Raw genomic sequence first — 23,298 nt, forward strand, 5'->3', positions numbered from 1 at the left:
GTTCAACCAACATGTATTGCTGGTCAATTGAGGATCATATGAGGAAGGGGAATATGGCTGGGAGTGGGAAGTGTCAGGACTGGGTCTCACTGTACTGAAGAAAACTTGCCTTTCCTTTTCCCAATTGTTTGGACCAGATTGAACAGGCTGGGGGATAAGTGTTGAGGGTGATTGGAAAGGAGTTGGCCCCATCAAAAGAGCAGGGGGGACTTACCATTCTGTTCAATAATGAGAGTGAAACTACATAGTAACTTGAGCAGGGCAAGTTGACTCTAGTAGCAGATTAGAGTAATGAGGGATTGGCTAGTAATGAGAGAACTCTAAGGAATATAGGAATGGCAGCTATGAGGAGTAGCCACTGCCCATAGGACTGAGGTTGAGCCCTCTGGGGAGAGCCTCCACCCCTCCTCCCCACCAGGGCCGAAATCCAGATGCCCTGAGTTTACTGGATGACAAGAAAGTCACTGAGGTGCCACACAAGTGAATGGAGCTTGCTGGAAATTTGCCCTTTAGGGTGTTGGAGAAAACTCATGGAGAGGGGTTGCCCTGAAGGTACCCCACAGTCACCCAGGGCCATGCTGAGGGCAACTGCTGGCCACCTGCTATTCTACATGCTACCACCCCCCCCCCCCCTGCCCCAGCAGAACCTGCTGAGGGAGCACACCAAACAAACACCAGAACACCAAATTCTGTCCTCCTTTGTTGCCTGTCCAGCACTCTCCAGTGACAAAGCTTAACATCAAACTGAAGGGGGAAAATGCTATTTAAAGGGCCCAGCCAGCTCTGGCCAGATGAATCAGCTGTTCGGAGTATCGTCCCATACACCAGAAGGGCACATACAGGAGGCAGCTGATCTATGTTTCTCTCTCACATCAATGTTTCTCTTTCTCTCTGTGCGTCTCCCCCTTCCTCTCTCTCTAAAATCAATTAAAAATATATACTTGGGTGAGGATAAAAAACAAACAAATAGATAATCGAGTCATGTTTCCACAGAGCAGGCAGGAATTATGAATTTGCATTTGATAACTGGCCTGGAGAAAGAGCATTTCACTGCTCAGAAATGTGGTGCTCTTGCCCACAGGGGTGTCCAATCCACAGCCTGCAGGCCACATGTGGCCCAGGATGGCTATAATGTGGCCCAACACAAAATCATAAATTTGCTTAAAACCTTTTTTCTGTGCTCATCATTTTTTTGTTAGTATTTGTATATTTAATGTGTAGCCCAAGACAACTCTTCTTCTTCCAGTGTGGCCCAGAGATGCCAAAAGGTTGGACACCCCTGCCGGAAGGAAGATGGATTCAGGTCAGGCAAAATATTTTAACTGCAGAAATCTTCACAAACCAAGGGAAGAACAAAGGCAGGAGAGCCAGAGAAGGGATTGGGGTGTTCACAGTAACATAAGTGATTCTGTATTGATGGAGCATAGAAGTCAGGTGAGAAGAGGCAGTAACACAGTTGGACAGAGGCACAGATTGTAGAGTGTCCTGGGTAATGTGACAGTTTGGATTCTATGTATGGATTATGGGGAGCCATTGAGTATTAGTAGTATTCTAAGTATTAGAATTAAATTTGTGATTTAGATGAATATTTTTGGCAGTGATGTGGAGAAGGAATTAGAAGAGGAGAAAGCCCAAGCAAGGAGACATTAAAAGAGGATTGAAATTATTCAAGCCCAAGAATGGAAGAAAAGCTGGGCGAAGGCGGTGGCAGTGTGTACAGTGAAGAGGGGTCCGTTGTAGAGCTACTACACAGGCAGGATGACTGGAACCTGGACTGACCAGATGGGGCAAGGCCCTTAAGGAGTGAGTGCTCATGTCAGCTGATCAGTACAGTCCAAGGCCAGATCCCATCAGCTTTATAAACTCATTCTTTCTGTGAAACCGAGGCAGCAGAGGAGTTAAAAGTGAACCCTGGAGCCAACGGTCTGGGTTTAAGGCAGGCTTCTGCACTCACTTGGGGTGAGACCGCTCAAGCAGGATGTGTCATGGCTCTGACTTCAGTTTCTTCTCCATAAAACAGAAATTTTAAAAAGGACAAAATTAGGTGTATGTACATTATGTAGAACAATATCTGGTACATATTAAGTACTCAGTGACACTGGGGTAGTGTTATTTTTCTTGCATAGGCTGAAAATAACTTTGGAAATATATCAAGCTCTATTATCATTGTACTTTATAAAACATGGCACTTAAAGAATAAATGACACTAGCATTTAATCATTCTTGCTTGCCAATGAAATCATTTGTTTTGCACTTGTCAACAAGAAAATAAAATGTAATCAAGAAAGTCAGTTTCTCTTTAGAAGGCAAAAGGATAAAGTATGATAATGCTGGGACACCCATGGTCAAACCAAGATACATGGTTAAACAAGTAATTAAATGTTGAATCTAACATTCATTGATTCACTTGGACAACTCCTGTTTCCAAAAACTTACTTATTTTAGTTACAAACCTAGACCCTACCTAACAAGGGAGTTGCATGTGACTTGCTTAATAGTTTCAGCAATGTTACTTGAAATTCAGTCTGCTGGGTGTCAGTTGTAGGACCTTGGAATGAGGTCAGTCTGTCCAAACAGAAATGATTATCTTGCCCTGACCAGAGTGGCTTAGATGGCTGGTCATCATCCCACAAACCAAAAGGTTTTGGGTTCGATTCCTGGTCAGGGCACATGCCTATGTTGTGGGTTTGGTCCCTGGTCAGGGTCATACAAATAAATGCACCTACCAATGTTTCTCTCTCACATCAGCATTTTCTCTGCTTCTCTTTTTCCCACCCTTCCTCGCTCTCTTAAATAAGAAAGTGATGATCACAAGAGTGACTTAAAGCACTGGTGTGTGCAGTGAATGTTGACAGGAGCACTAGCTCATGCTGTCTAGGTGGGGAGGGGTCAGACCCCTCAGTCAGTACTACTGCCATCCCCCATGCCTGCCCAGCTCCTTGTGAGTATAATGAATAAATTAATTCTCAGACTGCTTCTTTATATCAAAGTAAATTAGAGCAATTTAAATTGGGAGAATTAGAGGTCAATTGAAGGAGTCTGTAGACTAAATAATAGTGGCAGGCAGGCTTGCTTTAGGAATAGCAGTAAGGGTGGGCTTTGAACAAGCTCTGAGAAGACCCAGACTATACGAGTTGAAGTGACATGCCCTAAAATTAGTGAATATCTATGCCCACTAATTAGGGAGGGAATTCTTACATGTTTTCTGGAAGTTTTAGTCTTTTCAGCTGTACCTATGCACAGGTTCCTAATACTAAGAGCTGGAAAACCTGGCTGAACAAAGGTTCTCACTTTGGTAGGCGCCCAGCCTGGCTGTGGGTAGGGAGCAGCTGTCTGTAGTCAGTCTAAGATCATGAGGGTGATGGAAGGAAGAAGGCTATGTCAGCTTCCTGAAGGGCTCCATTATCAGTTTTTTGGGTACACTTTCCCAATCCAGGGGCCAGGGTCTCCCAGACCTCTCCTTACCATGACACCTTCCCCATCAGCCCTGACTTCCTCCTCAGGGCCACCTCAGCAGGCTGCTGCCTGTTTCCTGGCCACAGTGCCCTTCCACTTCATCCGTGTCCCCTGTCATCTGTAGACATTCCAGGAGTAAGATGAAGCCTTTCCTCTTCAAAATCATTTAGGAAAAAATTTCTCCTTAGGTAGACGCTATGCAGCAGTATTTAAACAGAGAGGTCAGTGTCTCTGTCTAAGGAGCTTTTAATTCAGGCCAGGCATTGGCTAAAAATTTGCTACTTGATATTTCTTTTTTGTTTTTTTAAAAAAGGGGTAGAGGGTCTTTGTCTATTGTTTCCATTTCTGTAACATTTTTTGTCTATTCATGTTCGCTGTTTCTTTTTGCATCAACATTGACATTTTATGTATTTTAGAATTTATCTGTATCAGAGGTTTCCAATTTATTAGTGTAGAAGGATTCATTCAATTCCAACGTTATGTATCTTACTGCTTAAATTGGCTTTTGTAGGTAACATGGTGTCGAATCGCTTTAAAAGTCCAACCTGAGAGTTACCATTTTCTAATTATTTTGCCCATTTCTATTTAGTTTATATTTGGGCTTAGTTGGCCATATTATCTCATATTTTTCATTTACATACCTTCTTTTCATCATTTCTTATCTCCTGTAAGTCTTACAACAACCTCTTACAGTGTGTAGACATCATCTTCGTTTTGTTAACGAAGACAGTGAGGGTCAGAGGGATCAAGTCGCTTCCCTAGGTCACCGAACCGACCAACGACAGATCTGGGGCTCAAACATGGACCAACATCTCGCTTACTGACTTGTGCCCATCACTCTGGGTCCCAGGCAGGCGTAAAAAGCTCTTTGGTGTGTTTGTCTGGCATATAGGAGTCAATTTCCTTTCCCCAGACACCCAGAAAGGAAAAAAAGAGAGATCACCAGCACTACTCAAAAATAAAAACTTGATTTTACATTGATTTTGATTTCTCACAAATGCCTGGTGACTATCCTTCTCCATTTTGTCTCTTCCTTGACCATGTTCCCTCAGCATTCTGCCTCTCCTCTCTCTCTGCCTCTCTCTGCATCATCTGTCGTTGTCTGGTGGCAGTGTGTGTGCCCACAGTCTGGACTCTGGTCCCATTTCCTCCCTTTCTGGGTACCTTGAGTGGAATCTGAGCCACTATTCTCTATGAGGACGTTCCATATCCTTTTCCTATCCTTCTAGACTAAAACTCTGAGTATGATGAAGTCCTCTTTCTCACAGACAGACCCCATCACTGGTGTTTATTTTCAAAAGAACTTCATTGAATTAGAAACAAAATCAAACTGAAATCTGGATTCTTCAGAGAAAAACCACTGAGAAAATAAGTTATGTGTAGCACAACAAAATAAATACTCCAAATTGGTCCAATGAACAAGGGGTGAGAAGCCTGTTTTATAGACATATATTAGAAAACAAATCTAAGATTTAGTCCTGTCTTAGACAATTATTTTCCTTTTCACTGGAACCAGTTTTTATGTCCTGAGGAAAGATTTACAACTCAACAGTAGGAGCAAATTAACTGCCCAGGCTCTCCCCTCCAGGCTGCTGTTGACAGCCACAGAAATGATTATAAACCCATTAGAAAGCACGACCTCACCAGCCTGTTGTATTAAAGATTTCAGGTAAGAGATTCTCATTGAGCTCTAAAAATGCTTTCAGTGGGCCATTCTACACCATAAAGTGAAATTTGGTTTCAGTCCCTAAATAATATCCTAATACACAAAAGTCCCCTTTTTAATTATGGATCTTTCTTTTCCTTGAGTATTTTCAAAGCTTGGATAGGAATTGGAAGAGGCTAACATTGAGGAGTTAAATCATCATTTTATATTTTTACAATTAGAAAGGAAAAAAGATGCAGAATTTTCATAGAAGATGAGAATGGAAACTTAATTTTGTATGGAGTCTAGATTACCACTATTCTAAAGAACTTCCCTTACTCCAACTCTTTTCCTAATAAAATGAGCCAGCTTATTTAGGAAATTGAAGGGCATCATTTCTATGGAGTGAAAGTTTTAATGATACCCATTATCACTGGTTTGTGCACACTCTTCCTTTTCTCCACTCAGTGAAACTTGATAAGGAAGTTTGGTTAGACACTACTGCAGGTGTGTTAAGCCTAAACACAGCTGTATCTCTGTAGGTTAGAACTATGTCAATTTATGGTTTTCCAGCCATGCCAGTGATCATTTGTACTTGGGCATTGTCAAACAATGAATTGTCTGTATGTTGCCCTTTGATTTGATCCAAATTACACGAGCTGATGAGGATGTTCTCTGAGTTTCTCATGACTTTCAGAGCTGCATTCTCTCTTCTTCCACCTCCTCTCTCAGAAGCCGGTACTAGTTGCAGCCTGTCTGCCAGGCTCCCTTCACAAAGAGCTTCTGATTTTGTAAACACGTATCTGTCTTACTCACTTGGGATTGTGTTTTTGGCTATTTCTGCTGAAAAATTTCTTGGCGATTTCTACAAAGACACTTTCTTGCTGACAATGATGTAGTTAATCAGTTCACCATAATATCTTAAATTTTAATTAAATTTACAGGTATTAAAACCCTAAAGGGATACCAAATGTGGAAACCTTCACACCACATTAAAGTTGAGATCACTTTGGAGGGGAAGAAACTTTAGTACCTCTCAAATCCTCAACTTATTTACAAAGGAATTTTTAGTGAAACTCATACTTCAAGTCCAAGGCCACACGGAATGTCTGATGGCGGTTCGCAGGAATTGGAAGCACAGCACGTCACAAGAGGGGCATGCTTGCTGCGTTCTGCTTACCCCAGTTGATGCCACTCTTAGTGGCAACAAAATGTCAAAATCACTTGCTTCTCCAGGCTCACAGTATGTCCTCTTTCTGTCAGACAGAAAGGCATAGACTCAATGTAAAATCATAATCCTGTTAGTCCCAGGTTTAGAGATGTTGCCAAAAGGAATGGTTGCAGAGTCTAATGGTCTAAGTCTTCTGGCAGCCTAGGAGTTCCTACAGGCTTGTTTGCAAATGCCTTTGTCTTCTGGAGATCTCTAGAAATAGCTTTAAAATTCCATATTTTTTAAACATATATTCTCTTTGTTTCTTCTCAAAATTAGAAGTGTGTTTTCCTTGTCCAATTATAACTCAAATACAAACTATAGTATTCTATATGCTCCAAGAGTTCAGCAATTATTATTTCTTATTCTTACAAAATATTCTGCAATCCTTGAACAGATATTTATTCTGATTATTAACACTTGTTAGAGAAACTATTTTCCCTATTACTTAAATATTAATGCACATCAGTTTTTTTTACAAACTGACATTTCTAACAATTTTAGTAATAATTAAATACTATTTGTTTATAAATGTTTATTTTTGTTTTTATCACTTCAGGTTGAAGAGGCCCTAGAAGCTGTCAAAAATGCTACAAACGAACAAGACCTTGCAAACCGCTTTAAAGAATTTGGGAAGGAGATGGTGAAACTTAACTATGTAGCAGCAAGAAGACAACAGGTGGGAAAGATTTTGGAAATGTTGGGGAGCATATGTGAGTCTCAGTAACCTTGTGGCATTGATGGCCTGACCAGTGGATCCCCCGGCTATCAAATTAGCAAATGCCTTCAGAACCTGCGATCACAAAGGCTGCTTCCTGCGTGGGGGTTCTGATACCCTCTGGCCCCTGGCTACCTAGAAGAGGTCTTGGGACACCTGCTTCACTGGCAGGAACCCCCTTGCCAGCCCCACCACATTCTTCCCACCCATTCTGGGAAATTCTCCCAAGTCAAATAAAAAATATGGAAATGTGGTGTGATGCTGTGGCCACTCTCTGGGCACTACCCTCGGCCTTCACTCTTGTTTCCCAGCCCTGTGGACACCACCGTGTACATGCACACCCAAGATGTGCAGGCTGTGGAGTAAAACTTTTATGACTGAGAGGAAGAAAACATGAAGGAAATTAAAGGCAGAGAGAAGGGGCACTGAAGAGGGGAGGGAGAGCACGGGTGTGAGTGAGTCATTTTGATGGAGGGGGCTGGCCTGGGATCTTCCTTCTCTGCCTCCCCTTTGTCTAGCGACAGCACCCTCAATTTTAGCTAGCTCTAGGGATTCATTAGGTACCCAGAGAGTTTTCTTCCCCAAAATGTATTCTTCTTTCTTCCTAGGGGAAACAGAAAACATTTGCAAATGTGGACTTCTCAGTTAAAATCATTTTTATTCATCTTAACTGCTCCCAGAATCATTCAACATTTTGGGCAATTCCTAGTGATTTTTTCCTAAGATTTTCTGCAATGACCCAGGAAGCTCCAGTTAACAAACCTTTGTCGAGTGTTCATTTTGTGCCAGGCTGATGCAATATAGTGCTAGAACAAACTTGACTAAGATCTAGCTCCTGGCTCTAAAGAACTTACAATGCCCTTGCAATGGGCTCACACATGTGATTCAGTTTATGTGCTGATTTTTAAGTGCTTTAAGAATTCTTGTTCAAGTGGAATCTTGTGTGGTAGCCCCAATGTAACGTGGATGGGAATGAAGTTAATTAGAAGCACAAGTGTGAGACCCAAAACCAAAAAGTCACTGGCTTTTTAAACACCTGAAAAAGAATACTTTGAATCTTGATCTCAGTGACCCAGAAAGAGGCTGGGAAGGAAAATAGGAATGAGGGCATTCAGTGTCTTGCAGAGTGTTTCTGTTTAATTGTGAGTGGATAGTATTTGAATAGTTCAAGGTTCGGTATCATGTCTCAGATTCACATTTTTAAAAATCCTCACCTGGGGATATGTTTATTGGTTTTAGAGTTGGAGGGAGGGAGAGGGGATGGAGGAGACAAAGGGAAAGGGAGGAGAGGAAAACAGGAAGAAACAGAAACATTTGTGGGAGAGGGAGTAGTATCAACTGGTTACCTCCCATCCCCATCCCCACTGGGAATCTGACCCACAATCCAGGTATGTGCCCTGGCTGCACTAGAAATGAAACCGGAAAACTGTTGTACGTACAGAAGGATGCTCCAAGCACCCTGCCAGGGCCAGATTCACATTTTAATATTATTCTATATGTTACAAAAAAGGGAGTGGTGTGGAAGAGGAGGAACTGGTTGTGGTTTGAGAGGGGCTAAAGTCATCTAGGTAAGCATTGGTGGTAGTCTCAATTAGGGTGGTAGCAGTGGGAATGGAGAAAATGATGGGAGTGGAAGTTTATTTTGAAAATGGAACACGTAGGACCTGCTGTTGAATTGGATGTGTGAGGTTAGGGAGTGAGAGCAACCAGTTCACTTCTAAGCTTCTGTTTGGGCAAATGGGTAGATGGTGATGAATTTTCTAAGATCGGGCAGACTGGAAAGGGACCAGTTAGAGTTAGAAATAAAGATTTCATATTTAGATACATTGAATTTTGAGAACTTTATCTATGAAGAAATGTAAATAGAAGACAGATTTGGGTTGAAGATAGAAATATGAGTCATCAGTAATTTTTTATCCACTTTTCATAATTCAACATTTAGATTGTTTTCACTTTTTTATGTGATTAAAGAATGTTTTCTCAAGTACCTTTATAGAGATAGTGAGAATTTTCTACTTGTCATCTCTTACATATTCAGAACTTGTTTTAGCGTAGATACTCAGTTATGAAATATGGAACCTGGGCCAGAACCAGGTGTTCTGGAGGTTAATAAAGGCCCTTCATGACTGGCTGGGAGGAACCTCCCACCTTCACCACCCAGCTGACTGTCTAGTACAGAGAATGTACTAACATGTCTGTTGCCTGTTTACCTGGGGCTAATGAGTAATCCCAATTTAGAATTTGTGTAGGCTGGCATAAATCTGTTATTTAAGCAGAGGATAGGTGGTTCAGTTATTACCTATTGTCAGTTTGTCTTAACAGACCTAGATATCAAACATAATGACTTGTCTTGGAATTATTGTGACCCACCAAAGAAAAGACGCAGTTCACTGTTGCCAGGTCCTCCCTCTGTCATGCACCAAATGAGAAAAGTGGGGTGGAGACCCAGGTGTTCATATACTAGGCAATGATGTTTGAAGCTGGGAAAATGTTCTCCCAGAGATACATGCTGGCAACCCTGTAAAGCTGAAAATAAAGTGACTCCCCAGTGCTATTATTTTGCTATCCAAAACTAGGAAAGCAAATCATCTTTCATCTACTATATTTTATTCCTTAAGCACAATAATTGAGCTGCCATTGAAGGTGGTTTTAAAAAAATGAACCCTATTCTGAAAATTGTACAGAAGCTGCAGCCATGCACTAAGCAAAAATCAGAGTTGGATTTCCCTTGTTTGTAATTGTAATAAAGTTTGGGTTTTCTGACTGCTGATAACTAACTATGATCCATGAAAGCCACTTACCTGGTTGGTGGCTCAATTTCTGTGTTCTGTCAGCAACACGTATGACATGCCTTGCATGGGCCACATGCTGTGCTAATGACTGAAGAACCACTGTACAAGACAGACAGGGCTCCCTGACCCATAAGGACATCGAGTATAGGAGGTATCTAGTATAGTAAGCTTAATCAAGTATGAGTGTTAAAGATAGGAGGCAAGCACACAGAAAGGGGCATAGCTTAGAGGGCTGGAAGGAGAGTGGGCTCTAGGAGGAGCCCACCTCTGCGGCTCTAAGTTCTGTTACAAACACTTCTGTGGAAAGTGTCATGGATGTGACAGGTTTCATGTTTTGCACACACAGGAGCTAAAGGACCCTCACTGTCGGGACGAAATGGCTGCAGCCCGAGGGGCCCTGAAGAAGAACGCCACGATGCTGTACACAGCTTCCCAAGCCTTCCTCCGCCACCCAGATGTTGCCGCCACAAGAGCCAATCGAGATTACGTGTTCAAACAAGTCCAGGAGGCCATTGCTGGTATCTCCAATGCTGCTCAAGCTACCTCGCCCACTGACGAAGCCAAAGGCCACACAGGCATTGGCGAGCTGGCTGCTGCTCTGAATGAGTTTGACGTAAGCATCCTAGTGACATACACCGAGGGCTGCACACTTCCATCAAAAGCAATGCATTGGGGATGCAGAGCCACCATCTCAGTATATATATTGATGGACCCCCTTGGAGGCTTTTGGTAGTGTGATAAACCACATAAGGAGTTTCTGTTGTTAAACAAACACCTTCAAGGCAGAAAGCTTTTCTGAAAGAAAGGGTATATTGCCAGCCAGAAAACGGACCAGGTCCTGGGAGACACAGCCTAAATAACCAACAGCAGGGCCGGAGGGTGAAAACTGTATGTCCATCATCCTAGGGCTGATGGAGCTCTTTCATACAATGAGTCTGGGGAAGAAACTTATTGTATAAGTTTCAGTGTAAGCTGTTTTGAAAGAATTTACATGGGCCACAGTTAAGGAGGGCAGGGCAAAGTGAAACAGGCTAGTTCTGGAATAGCTGGCTTATCCCTAAGGAAGAAATGTTTACTCTTTTGGATTGGTTGTGGGCAATAGTCTGGAAAGTTCAGGCATAAGCAGAATGCAGTGGAGTCTGGTGGTTGGCTATTCCTTTTTAGATAAAAGCTAAAATAGCTCTCTGGAACTTAATTAAAATTTTCAATGTACATTCAGGAATATGAGCCGTCTTTTGTTGGCTACTGGCCACTGACTCCATTAACTAACTCCTTGTCTCTTTTTCCCACCCTTCAGCTTGCTGTAACTTAATTGGAGACATCTCAGAATTTTTCTCTTATCACTGCTATTAGGGATTTGACATATTGGCAGAACCTAGTTTACTTATCTTTAAAGGAACTATAAAGGGACTATAAAGAGGGGCTGATCCCATGCAAATATTACAGAAATCTTGAACACTATCAACTTTCCTACCTCATGCACTATTTTAGGGACAGTTCATCATTTAGATGATAGGGTTTATTATTAAAGGGACAAACGTCATGGGCAGCTTAGGTGTAGATTGCATCTCTATTGTACCTAAGTGAAGAACTATCCTCATCCTTTTCCTTTTAAATCAGTGGCAAAACAAACTCTTCTCTCTGATCCCATGTGGGATCCTGGTCTCTATGTTGCCTCTTTGGGTAGCAACACCTCTACTATTTCCATGAATGGCCCACATTCTGCACCTGCTGTTTCTGAAAGTTGTTCCTTGGCACATTCAAGGTATTAAAGTGAGCGAGAGGGATTCATGTCATCAGCACCCCAGTATGACAGCCCTTGTCATCCCCAGTCAGGATACAGGCTCACCTGTGAGAAGTTGGAATTCAGCTGAGTTTATACTATGATTACGTGGGTTGGGAGAGCTACAAAGACTTAAAGTAATCAGTATCTGCTTTCAAGGGTTATATTTTCCTGTAGGGGAGATGAGGGAGGTGGAATGTGCTCAACACCCTTTAAGTGATAAATAAAACACAATGTTACAGGAATTCATAGGAATAAAAGAGGGCCCTTACCAGCCATGCAGAAAGATGATGAGCTTGCTTTCGGACATGTCGACAGGACCTTTTGGCAGGGCATGACTGGCTGGCTGCTAGGAAACAGAGTTAGGAGCAAATATTTATTAAAGATGGGTGGTATAATGTAGGAATGTTAATAATACTTTACATTCAAATAACTCTGTAGTCCAGGATCTCTGCTCTTGTTTTTTAGTAAAAATACAGGGTCCAGCAGAAGTAATGCCCATTTGACTGTGGTTGTTAGGGCAATAATATGGGTGTAATAATTTATAGTTTTAATCTGAACACTTCACCTACAATGTCATATAGTGTGTTTGAGTATGATATTGTTACATTATAGAATTACATAATTATGATTTTGTAATAAATGATTTGATAATAAAAGGGGGCTGTTATTTGTGCCAGACTCTGTGTGTGGCATACACACACACTAGTCCATATATTATTCACTAAAGTTTTTTGTAGGGATTAATTATGATAATAAATTTAAAACACTTACCACAGAAGTTGGGCCTTAATGAATTATTATATTCACAAAGTTTGGAGACAACTGAAAATTTATTTGAACTAATAAAAGAATTTATATGTTTTAAAATAAACAAAAAGAAGTCACTAGATTTCCATAAAATAAAAAGAATAATGGGGAAAGAAATCCTGTTCACAAAGTATCCGATAAAATAATTTTTGGCTTTATTTCACTAGTTAATTTAATTTCCTATTATATGTTATAAATAATCCTGGTATAAGTATATAGTAAAAATCCTAAAAAAGGAAATTACATTCTTTTACTGAAGAGCAACTTATGTTTTTGGTAAATGGTGTCATGATCACAGGCAGGAAACTTGCCCCCATCAATATTTATCATGTTCAGACAGTCCCAGGAAAAATTTTAGGAGAGTTCTTTTGAAACTTGACAGTAGTGATAACTTTTTTTGTCTATTTTTTCCTGTTTCCTGGAACAAGAATGGATGAATCTAAATCTTAAGGAAGTGAAAATAAGTGGGCCATTCCCTCAGATATTAAAGCATTATAGTACAACATTAATTTTTAAATTGTGCATCAGAACAACAGCAACAAAAAAGCCTCATTTATTAAACAGAACAGAAAATTGCAATCTCCATTACAAAATTATTTTATGAAATGGTGCTTTTAAACATGAACAATAGGTAGATTAGCCATATTGTGCCAAAATGTAATATTTTTAATCATAGCTTAGTTTATGGTCAAAAAGTAAAGAATGAAACCTAAGGGAGGCCAAGGCAGTTCAGTAGCAGGGCAGTGCTGGTAGCACTCCGAGGGGTCCATAGACCCTTCAGCTGCTGCCACCTTCTGCCCAAGAGTGGGAACTCCAGCTCTCTACTTTTTTATCTAGACCATTTTTAGTAAAACGAGCTTTTACTGAAAGTGAATTTAACAATTGAGGCCTCACTGAGAGTATTAAAAGTGGCTTTGGATTCATAAAACTTAAAGGCATGTGGGAAAAATCATTTAGTTATGTATATCAAGATATATTAACTTTCAATTGTTCTACTACAGCGATACTTTCTCATGATGCCCAGTTAAGGCCTTACGGCCTTAACAAATGAATATATCAACTGAAGATGTTTTTTATAACACATGGTATATAACTAATTCCCTAATTATATTTTAGTTACATGTTATTACATATATTAAACCAAGTAATTTTTATTACTTATTAAGTATATTATATTACCTAAATATTATATACTCTATCAGCCTAGTATATTAAACAAGTGATATTTTATTTTAAATGTGTACTGGTTCTTAAGCTACATATATTGCATAAGGCCTTATCTAATTTTAGAATTTTATTTCTCAGAGCTTGACAAAAATCAATTTGTGGAGCTGTCTAAATTGTCAGGTAATAGATAACAATTTCATTTGGTGTGATTTCCTAAAAATCCTTATATAATAAATGCAATTTCACTACTTTCTCAAAAGTAGTAATGCTAGTAAAGTATTACTAAATATTAAAACATATGAGGTAATTAATCTTTTGTAGATGTTCTATCATTTCTGACACTGGCAAACCCAGCAGTCCTTAGAGATATTTTAAATTCCTTTACTAAAAATGATGTTCCATTTCTCTTTATGTTGTAACAGAATTATACATTTCTGTCCTACACTTGCATAATGAATAATGTGGTATTTTTTATTTCCCGGGCACATTGACTTGAAATTGATTTAGAATTCACAGGCATCTGCCTTGAATTCCAAATGCTATTCTCAGCTATTAAGCAAATTGATATTACATCAAATGGGAAACTTCACTGAAACTTCCTGTGGCTTACTTTTCTGGCAATACCCCTTCCTGAGGCTTGGTTTAGTAGCTTGCCAATGTAATGGAGATTTTAAAAAAGTAAAGTGTTTTTGAGGACCTGAAGTGAAAGTTACCATAGAAATACAAAACATAATTTCATAGCATGGCTAACATGCTCTAATGTTGAATTTGAAGATTATTTTGTGTTAATAGCCCTCAGTGTGTCAAATCCAGTTTTATGGTAGGTAGGATGCAGAGGGTACTGAGAGTTTGATAGTTGATTAAAAATAAGGTAAAATTTTGTATTTTTATATTCATTTGTCTAAATTATAGGATTGATTTCTAATGGGTAGTTACGATTATAGCTCAGTGCTTGATGACCTATTTTGTGACACTATCCTTCTGCCTATGTGAATAATTGATGTGGTGAGTTATGAAGCAAAAGAGTGAAGAAGGACCTCAGTATTTCAACAACTTGAAACTGTCAAGATCATCTCTTCAGATATAACAGCAAAAAGTAAGATAATTACTAGTCAATGGAAAAATCACCCTATCATAACATGCAGCAGTTTGAGGTGGTTAATTTTATCTAGTGAAACTATCTACTAAAGAATACTGAAAAGTGTTTTTTTAAAATCTAGTGATTGCTCAAAATTAAATCATATTATAATGTCAATTTTGACTGAAAGAAAACTTTCAAGGGTGAAAGAGAGGAAAATTAGATTACTCCTACAGAATTCCTTTTTTGAAGCTTCTTTTGTAGAAAATAATGTTGGAAAAATGGAAATTAATACCATTCATGATTCAGCCTTTGTAATTGGTAGCTATTTTCTTTTGAAAGTTTTTTTTTAATCAGACAATAAACACTATCTCAAATTCTCTAATTCCCTACTTATGACCTTGTTTCCTTCATTTCCCATTTTCCCTAGGAATTTGCTTGATTAATAATTTTATTTTTCTTGTGCATTTAGTTCTATCTGCTCAGCCTAAAGAAAAATATATTTCTCTTAAATAACCTAAAAATAAAATAAAGTGTTAGACTACCATATTTACCTATTCTCATATTTTACTTTTTTCTTACACAGTTCTTTAAGAAGTAGATTCTAACCCTTGCTTCCATGTCTTGGCTGCCGACTAGCTCTTACCTGTGTCAGCCTTGCCATCTAACCCTCCTCTGCCCCTCCTCAGTAATACTGTGTCTGAGAGTCTCTACACAGAGACCTTAAGAGACACCTTCCTTATGAAGTCTATGTGCTTCTACTTTCTAGTCCTTAACTGCTTCAACTTTGGAAGGAGGGGCATTTATAATAGTATTAACCAGATTTCTTGCAAGATTTAAATATCTGTACTTGAGAAGTAGGACAATCCGGTCCCAGGCACCTCAAGCTGAAATGTCACCATGACATACCAACCCTGTATAAGTTGTCCTTCCTATTTTTACCTGCTTTTTCATACCTACCTTGTCTTCTTAGATTTTCTTTCTCTTTTTTCTTCTCTTTAAATATGTTTTCTTTTCTTGGTCTAATTATAATTCTCTTACTGATCTAGTCTTCAGTGGATGGAAATACTGGAATGTGAGCACAAGGAAAGATGAGACATCTGCAATCACAGATTATGGGGAAAGCTAGGATCTCTACTTGACAAGACTAGGGAGCCCAGGCTGACTGCATCAATGAGAGAATCATCCCATGGGGAGCACCTCCATGCTCCAGCGGTCACTGCCTAGAGGTTGTGCCAACCTCGTGCCCTTCTCAGGGATACACAGATATTCCAGGGGGTAAGCAGCAAGAATTCAGGTTTCAGAAGTCATTTCACAGTAGGATCCAGCCCTCTGTGGGGACATGGAGAAGAGCTTTCTGGTTACCTGAGAGTAGGGTGTGGGGCCCAGGGCTGCAGTACAACTCCATTGGAGGTGGGAGTGAGTAACCCAAATACACAGCCTCAGAGATCTACACTGAAGGAAAAGGTGAGTTTGTCTGTTGTCCCACTGCTTCAAATACAACTCTTACACTTTCTGAATAGTGAGATAATACTTTTTCATTGTTACTAGACACAGACTGATGGTCCTGTGGAAGTTCTGGTCCCTTAAAGATGCCGCAAATCTGAGTTCCAGCCAGCTCAGTGATTTTTGCAGGGTTTTACTGACTCATGATCTCTGCATCAGGAAAGCAGGAATGCCTCCTTGGCCAAGTAAATTTGCACAGAGCATCTTGTTCAGCCCCTTCCCAGTTCTAATTTTCTTTTCTGCTATAGAAAATCAACATAGTTATTTATCAGAGAAGCTTATCCTAGGCCTCATCTCCTTTTACATTCTATCAAGTCATTTTGACTACAGATATCTGGGAACACCCATATTAGGATATGAAGACTATAAGTTTCTTACATCTAGAATCAGGGCGAGTAGAAGAGAGGAGAGTGCCCTATCAAAATATTGTAAACATACTGGTGAAAAATATGCAAGGTGTAGCTAGTCTTCTCAAGAATTAGCAAGCAGGAGGCCAAATGCACAAAAATGAAGGCTGGTAAGAAGGACCACTTAGCTTCTGGTAAACAATTTCAAACTCCTAATTTAGGTACTAAAAAGATAGAGCAGACAAACTCAGCAATTTTCTTCCTATCTTAATGCATGCCAATATTGTCAAAGGCTTAACATCTGTATAGTTATTATGACTATTTTTCTTTAATACTTTAATTAGCACTTCTTAATAATAATGGTGTCTTCTGTATTCCTATGAAGTAATTTCTACTTAATGGCCATTGGAAGTAGCCCAGGACATTGTAAAGAGCCCAGAACTTGGACTGGGTATCTGGATCTTATTCCAAGCTCTGCAAATAACTGAAGATGTGTGACCTTGTGTTACTGAGATGGCATCTCTAGGCCTTGCACTAAGGATCAGCCACAGGAAGGCTAAGATCTTTCACTGAGAGCTTACAGTGTGCAAAGTAAAATATAAGAATGAAGGTATGCAAGGTGTAAAGGGGAATTGCTCAGTAAACAGCCTGCATACATGCTGTGATATGCACTTATGTATGTCGCATGAACTCACCTACTCTGTATGTGTTTGTGGGATGATGTTAGGAAGAGTGAAATCATGGAAGTGTTCCAAGGATGTGGTGTATGAGTAGTAATTAGCATGATGAAGTGTGAATGACAGTGTTTCTCAAGGGGAAAGAGCATCATTGCCTGTAGAAGGCAGGTGGAAAAGAGTGCATAAATTACTCAGCCCAGGGATGGAGCCCAGGGGATGAGGAGAACTCAGGCTCAGTGGATGAGGTGGGGGCAGATCCCGGAGCCTTATAGGACCTGCAAGGGGCTGGGCTTCAAGAGCATTGGAAGTTGCTAGTGATCTAAGTAGGGGAATATATGGTCAGATTTCTGTTTTAAAAGATCCCTCTGTTTATTTTATTCTTTAGATTTCACATGTAAATGAAATCATACAGCATTTGTGTTTCTCTCTTTGACTCAGTTTACTTAGCATAATATACTCTGTCTCCATCCATTCTGTTACAAATGGTTAAGTTCATTCTTTATTATGGCCAAGTAATATCCCATAAACAAAATGGAAAGACTCATAGACTGATGGTTGCCAGAGGGGAGGGGATTTGGGGGTTGGAGGTTGGGTGAAAAAAAGTGAATAGATTAAGAACTATAAGTAGGTAGTCACAAAATAGTCATGGGAATATAAAAGTATAGCATGGAAAATATAGTCAATAATGTAATATTGATGTATGGTGTCAGGTGAGTACTTAAAATATCAGGGGGATCACTTTGTAAAGCATATGATTATCAAACCACTAGGCTGTACACCTGAAACTAGTATAAAACAATATTAAATGTCAACTTTAATTGAAAAATAAAATAAAGAGTCCCTCTGGCTGCAGGGTGGAGAATAAATTTCCAAGGGGCAAAGCCACAAGGTAGCACAAATGATTGTGGTGAGAAGTTATGAATATCTGACGTGTTGTTGGAGTAGGAATAGGAAGAAGTGAAAGGACCTGGACCATATGGGGGAGTAAAATAATAGGCCTTGAGGACTGACTTTTTATTTTCAGGTATCAAAAGAGTTCATTTTTTTACCATAACTTTTTGTTAATAAGCCCTTTTTAAAAAAAAATTCCCATTATGAAATTTTAGAACTTTCAGTGCTTGGTGGGATTTTTTTTTGTTTTGTTTTGTTTTTGCACAATAGAACTTTCTTACACAGAAGTTTTTTTTCTGGTTTTTAGTTCACTTATATACCAACCAGTGTGATTAAATGCCTAGTGATTTATGCAAATACATACTTTAAACATTTTTAATCCAAATTCTACAGCATCTAGCATTTTTCTAATCTAGTTAAAGATATTCATGTTTAATTGATCTCCTAAAAGTATGTGTTTAGTATTGTCATTTTTCATCTGGAGGAAAAAACCTATTCGACACATTTTTTTTTTAATGGAGACCAATTTTCCAATCTGGGAGCACATAGTATCAATAACTGGGGTTAGTAGGACACATCAATTCTCTGTTCTTAATCACATCTCCCTTTAATGCACTAACGCACTGCCTTCTGAACCTATATGCTCTTTTCCATTCTGGCAAATTAAAACAAACAGAAATTACCTTTTATTCCTCTCTAACTAGAAACAAGCGTGGTGTATTATAGTGTTCTTTATCATAGAGTGACATCTGGTGGCCAAATGGAACATTAAGAAATATCCAGCGGGTGTTCACCTGTAAACAGAGTACAGACTAAGTACACTGGGCCCAAACACAGGGAATGAATGTGGGCAGGATGTAGTCTGCCCTCAGAGAACTTTCACTTTGCTCTTGGCACCCTTTAATATGCTAATGTTATGCAATGAAAGTCACCTTAATCCTGTTGAGAAATTTTTATAGCCCTGGAAGGTGGTAAAGATGGATGCAGATGCAGGAGAGTTTTGTGGGAAGAGAAGCAGAGGCAGGATGGAGAGTACAGGGAGGTCTGCTGACAGAGGGTGGGACCAGGTCAGCCAGCATCTGGAACCACTGAGTCTTCCCTCCTTCCCAGCTGGACCACAGCCTATCCAGGACCCGTTTATCTAGTATCGTTATTTCTTGTCCAGAAATTTGATTAAATCTGACTCTGGGGTATTGACACTTCCTATATCTTCTTGCTTCCAAATAGTCTTAGCTTTTTAAGATGTTATAAACCTAAGAGTATTTTCTAATAGTATCATTTACCTTTCTCTCATGCTTTTTAAAAAGTAATTATTCCAAGGAAATATCCTACCACAATTTACTATTCTCTTCTGCATTTCAGTCAATAACTATGGAGCTACAAAAATTATTAAGCAAATAGCAGACTGAGATTTGAAGTATTGTTTTTTTTAAAATTGCAATTTAAATTGTCACTTGCTTGTCTCCCTGTTGTCTTTAATCAAAAATATTACATTTTCCTCTTGTTTTATTTTTTTCACAAGGGAAGAAGTAAGAATCTGTATTATTTCCAATGAGGGTAATTTTCTCCTTTGAGAATATTGACAGACTCTGTGTGTCTGAGTTCACCTTTATTTCACATAACTAATACTAAATATAACAGTGAATACTGATGTAATTGATTATAATTATGATAATTATATATCAATATTATATCATCAATCATTGTATGGATATATATTGTCTAAATATGTGACGGCAAATGTTTGCTTATCATTTATTTATTAGTTATACTTTAAAATCAAGGAACCAAACAAGTCATTTTATGTGATAAGCTATTTACTGGTGAAACTGGGGTTTATTAAAAATGTTTACCTGCTGCCACTGTGGCTTGGTTGGTTGGAACATAGTGCTGCACACCGAAAGGTTGCAGATTCGATTCCCAGTTGGGTCCCATACAGGAGGCAACCAACTGATGTTTCTCTCATATCCATGATTCTCTCTCTCTCTCCCTCCCCCCTACTTCCTGTCCTACTTCCTCCCCTTGTCTTCCATCCTCTCTCTCTCTAAAAGTAACCAAATAATATCCTTTGCTCAGGATTAAAAAATAATAATACAATGTTTACCCCCTTAGTCTTATTTTCTTTCCTGATTTTTTTAAAACACAAAGAAAATTTCATATAGTTTGTTTTTTAACATTTTTTAAATAGTTGTTCAGGTACATGTGTCTCCATTTTTCCCCATCACATCCCCCCGCCCCACCCTCAATCCTATCCCCTTTGACCTTGTCCATGTGTCCTTTATATATGTTCCTTGATAAACCTTCCCCTTCCCCCTTCCCCTGTTATCCTTCTCCCTCTTCCCCTATGGTTACTCTCAGTGTGTTCTTTTAAAAAAAAATTTAATTGTTGTTCAAATACAGTTTTCTGTCTTCTACTCCCATCCCAGCCAACTCTCTTAGCCCTCCCCACCTCCCTCCCATTTCCAACCCCCCCCCCCCCCCCCCCCCCAGTTTTTGTCCATGTGTCCTTTATACTTGTTCCTGTAAACCCTTCCCCTTTTCCCTGGTAATTCCCTCCCCTCTCCTCTCTGGTCACTGTCAGCCTGTTATCTGTTTCAGTGTCTTTGGTTATATTTTGCTTCTTGGTTTGTTTTGTTGTTTAGGTTCCTGTTAAAGGTGAGATCATATGGTATTCGTTTTTCACTGCCTAGCTTATTTCACTTAGCATAATGCTTTCCAGCTCCATCCATGCTGTCGCAAAGGGTAGGAGCTCCTTCTTTCTTTCTGCTGCATAGAAATTCCATTGTGTAAATGTACCATCAGTTCTTGATCCATTCATTTACTGATAAGCACCTAGGTTGCTTCCAACACTTGGTTATTGTAAATTGTGCTGCTATGAACATTGGGGTGCATAGGTTCTTTTGGATTGGTGTTTCAGGGTTCTTAGGATATAATCCTAGCAGTGGAATTGCTGGGTCAAATGGCAGATCCATTTTTAGTTTTCTGAGAAAATTCCATACTGCTTTCCACAGTGGTTGTACCAGTCTTCAGTTCCACCAGCAGTGCACTAGGATTCCCTTTTCTTCACAACCTCTCCAGCCTGTTTGTTGTTGCTTTGTTTATGATGGCCATTCTGACTGGTGTGAAGTGATATCTCATTGTGGTTTTAATTTGCATCTCTCTGATACCTAGCGATACTGAGCATCTTTTCATGTGTCTCTGGATCCTTTCTATGTCCTCCTTGGAGAAGTATCTGTTCAAATCCTTTGCCCAATTTTAATTGGGTTGCTTGTCTTTTTAGAGTGGAGTCATGTAAGTTCTTTATATGTTTTGGAGATCAAACCCTCGTCTGAGATATCATTGGCAAATGTTTTCCCATACATTTGGTTCTCTTTTTATTTTAATACTATTTTCTTTAGCTGTGCAGAAGCTTTTTATTTTGATGAGATCCCATTTGTTTATTCTTTTCTTTATGTCCCTTGCTCTAGGGGATATATCAGTGAACATGTTTCTGCATGAAATATCTGAGATCTTACTGCCTATGTTCTCCTCTAGGACTTTAATGGTGCCACAGCTTATATTTAAATCTTTTATCCGCCTTGTATTTACATTTGTGTATGATGTAAGTTGGTGCTGGAGTTTCATTTTTTTGCATGTAGCTAGCTGTCCAGTTCTCCCAACACCATTTGTTGAAGGGGCTATTTTTACACCATTTTCTGTTACTGCCCCCTTTGTTGAATATTAATTGACTGCAGAGACTTTGGTTTATTTCTGGACTCTCTGTTCTGTTCCATTGGTCCATGTGCCTGTTTTTATGCCAATACCAGGCTGTTTTGATTACTGTGGCCTTGTAGTACAGTTTGGTATAAGGTATTGTGATCCCTCCTACTTTGCTCTTCTTTCTCAAAATTGCAGCAACTATTCAGGGTCATTTATGGTTCCATATAAATTTTTGAAGTGTTTGTTCTATGTCTGTGAAATATGCTATTGATACTTTAATAGGTATTGCATTGAATCTGTAAATTGCTTTGGGTACTATGGACATTGTAATGATGATATTCTTCTGATCCATGAACACAGTATATGTTTCCATTTGTTTGTGTCTTACTTGATTTCTTTCTTTAGTGTTGTGTAGTTTTCTACATACAGGCCTTTCCCCTCCTTGGTTAGGTTTATTCCTAGGTATTTTATTTTTCTTTTTGCTATATCAAATGGGATTTTCTTTTTGATTTCTGCTTCTGCTGTTTCATTGTTGGTATACAAAAATGCCTTTGATTTCTGGATATTGACTTTGTATCCTGCTGTTTTGCCAAATTCATTTATTAAGTTGAGTAGTTTTTTGGCCTAGTCTGTAGGATTTTCTATGTACACTATCATGTCATCTACAAACAATGCCAGTTTTGCTTCTTCCTTTCTGATTTGGATGCCTTTTATTTCCTTTTCTTGTCTGATCACTGTGGCTAAACTTCCAATACTATATTGAATAGAAGTGGTGAAAGTGGACAACGTTGTCTTGTTCCTGATCTTAGTGGAAAAGATTTTAGTTTTTACCCATTGAGTATGATGTTGGCTTTGGGTCTCTCATATATAGCCTTTATTATGTTGAGGAATGCTCCCTCTAATCCCACTTTGCTGAGTGTTTTCATCATAAATGAGTGCTGTACCTTATCAAATGCTTTTTCTGCATCTATTGATATGATCATGTGATTTTTGTCTTTGCTTTTGTTAATGTGATGTATTACATTTACTGATTTGCTAATATTGTACCATCCTTGCATCCCTGGGATAAATCCCACTTGGTCATGGTGTATGATCTTTAATGTATTGTTGGTTGCAGTTTGCCAATATTTTGTTGAGGATTTTAGTGCCTATGTTCATTAATGACATTGGCCTGAAGTTTTCTTTCTTTGTTGTGTCTTTATCTGGTTTTGGAATTAGGATGATAACTACCTTCATAAAAAGAGTTTGGGAGTCTTCCATCATTCTGGATGTTTTGGAATAGTCTGTGAAGGATAGGGGTTAGCTCTTCCTTAAATGCTTTGTAGAATTCTCCCATGAAACCATCCAGTCCAGGGCTTTTGTGTGTTGGGAGTTTTTTGATTATTGCTTCAATTTCATCTGCTGTTATCCATCTGTTCGGGCTTTCTGCTTCTTCTTCATTGAAATTTGGAAGATTATATTTTTCTAGAAATTTGTCCATTTCACCTAGGTTTTCAAATTTCTTGGCATGCAGTTCATA

General features: G+C 39.1%; 1 protein-coding gene across 3 annotated transcripts in view; it reads left to right on the top strand.

The window, feature by feature from the left end:
• The window catches only part of CTNNA2 (catenin alpha 2), a 1,115,426-nt gene that overhangs the window by 335,935 nt on the left and 756,193 nt on the right, over positions 1–23,298 (top strand). For all 3 annotated transcript variants that reach the window (XM_036028216.1, XM_036028217.1, XM_028515274.2), the window contains exons 5-6: positions 6,871–6,990; positions 10,168–10,434. In XM_036028216.1, coding sequence (XP_035884109.1) covers positions 6,871–6,990; positions 10,168–10,434 — 387 coding nt within the window. The remainder of the gene's footprint in view (positions 1–6,870; positions 6,991–10,167; positions 10,435–23,298) is intronic.

This window comes from Phyllostomus discolor, chromosome 6 (genome assembly GCF_004126475.2).
Source record: "Phyllostomus discolor isolate MPI-MPIP mPhyDis1 chromosome 6, mPhyDis1.pri.v3, whole genome shotgun sequence".
Lineage (NCBI taxonomy): Eukaryota > Metazoa > Chordata > Mammalia > Chiroptera > Phyllostomidae > Phyllostomus > Phyllostomus discolor.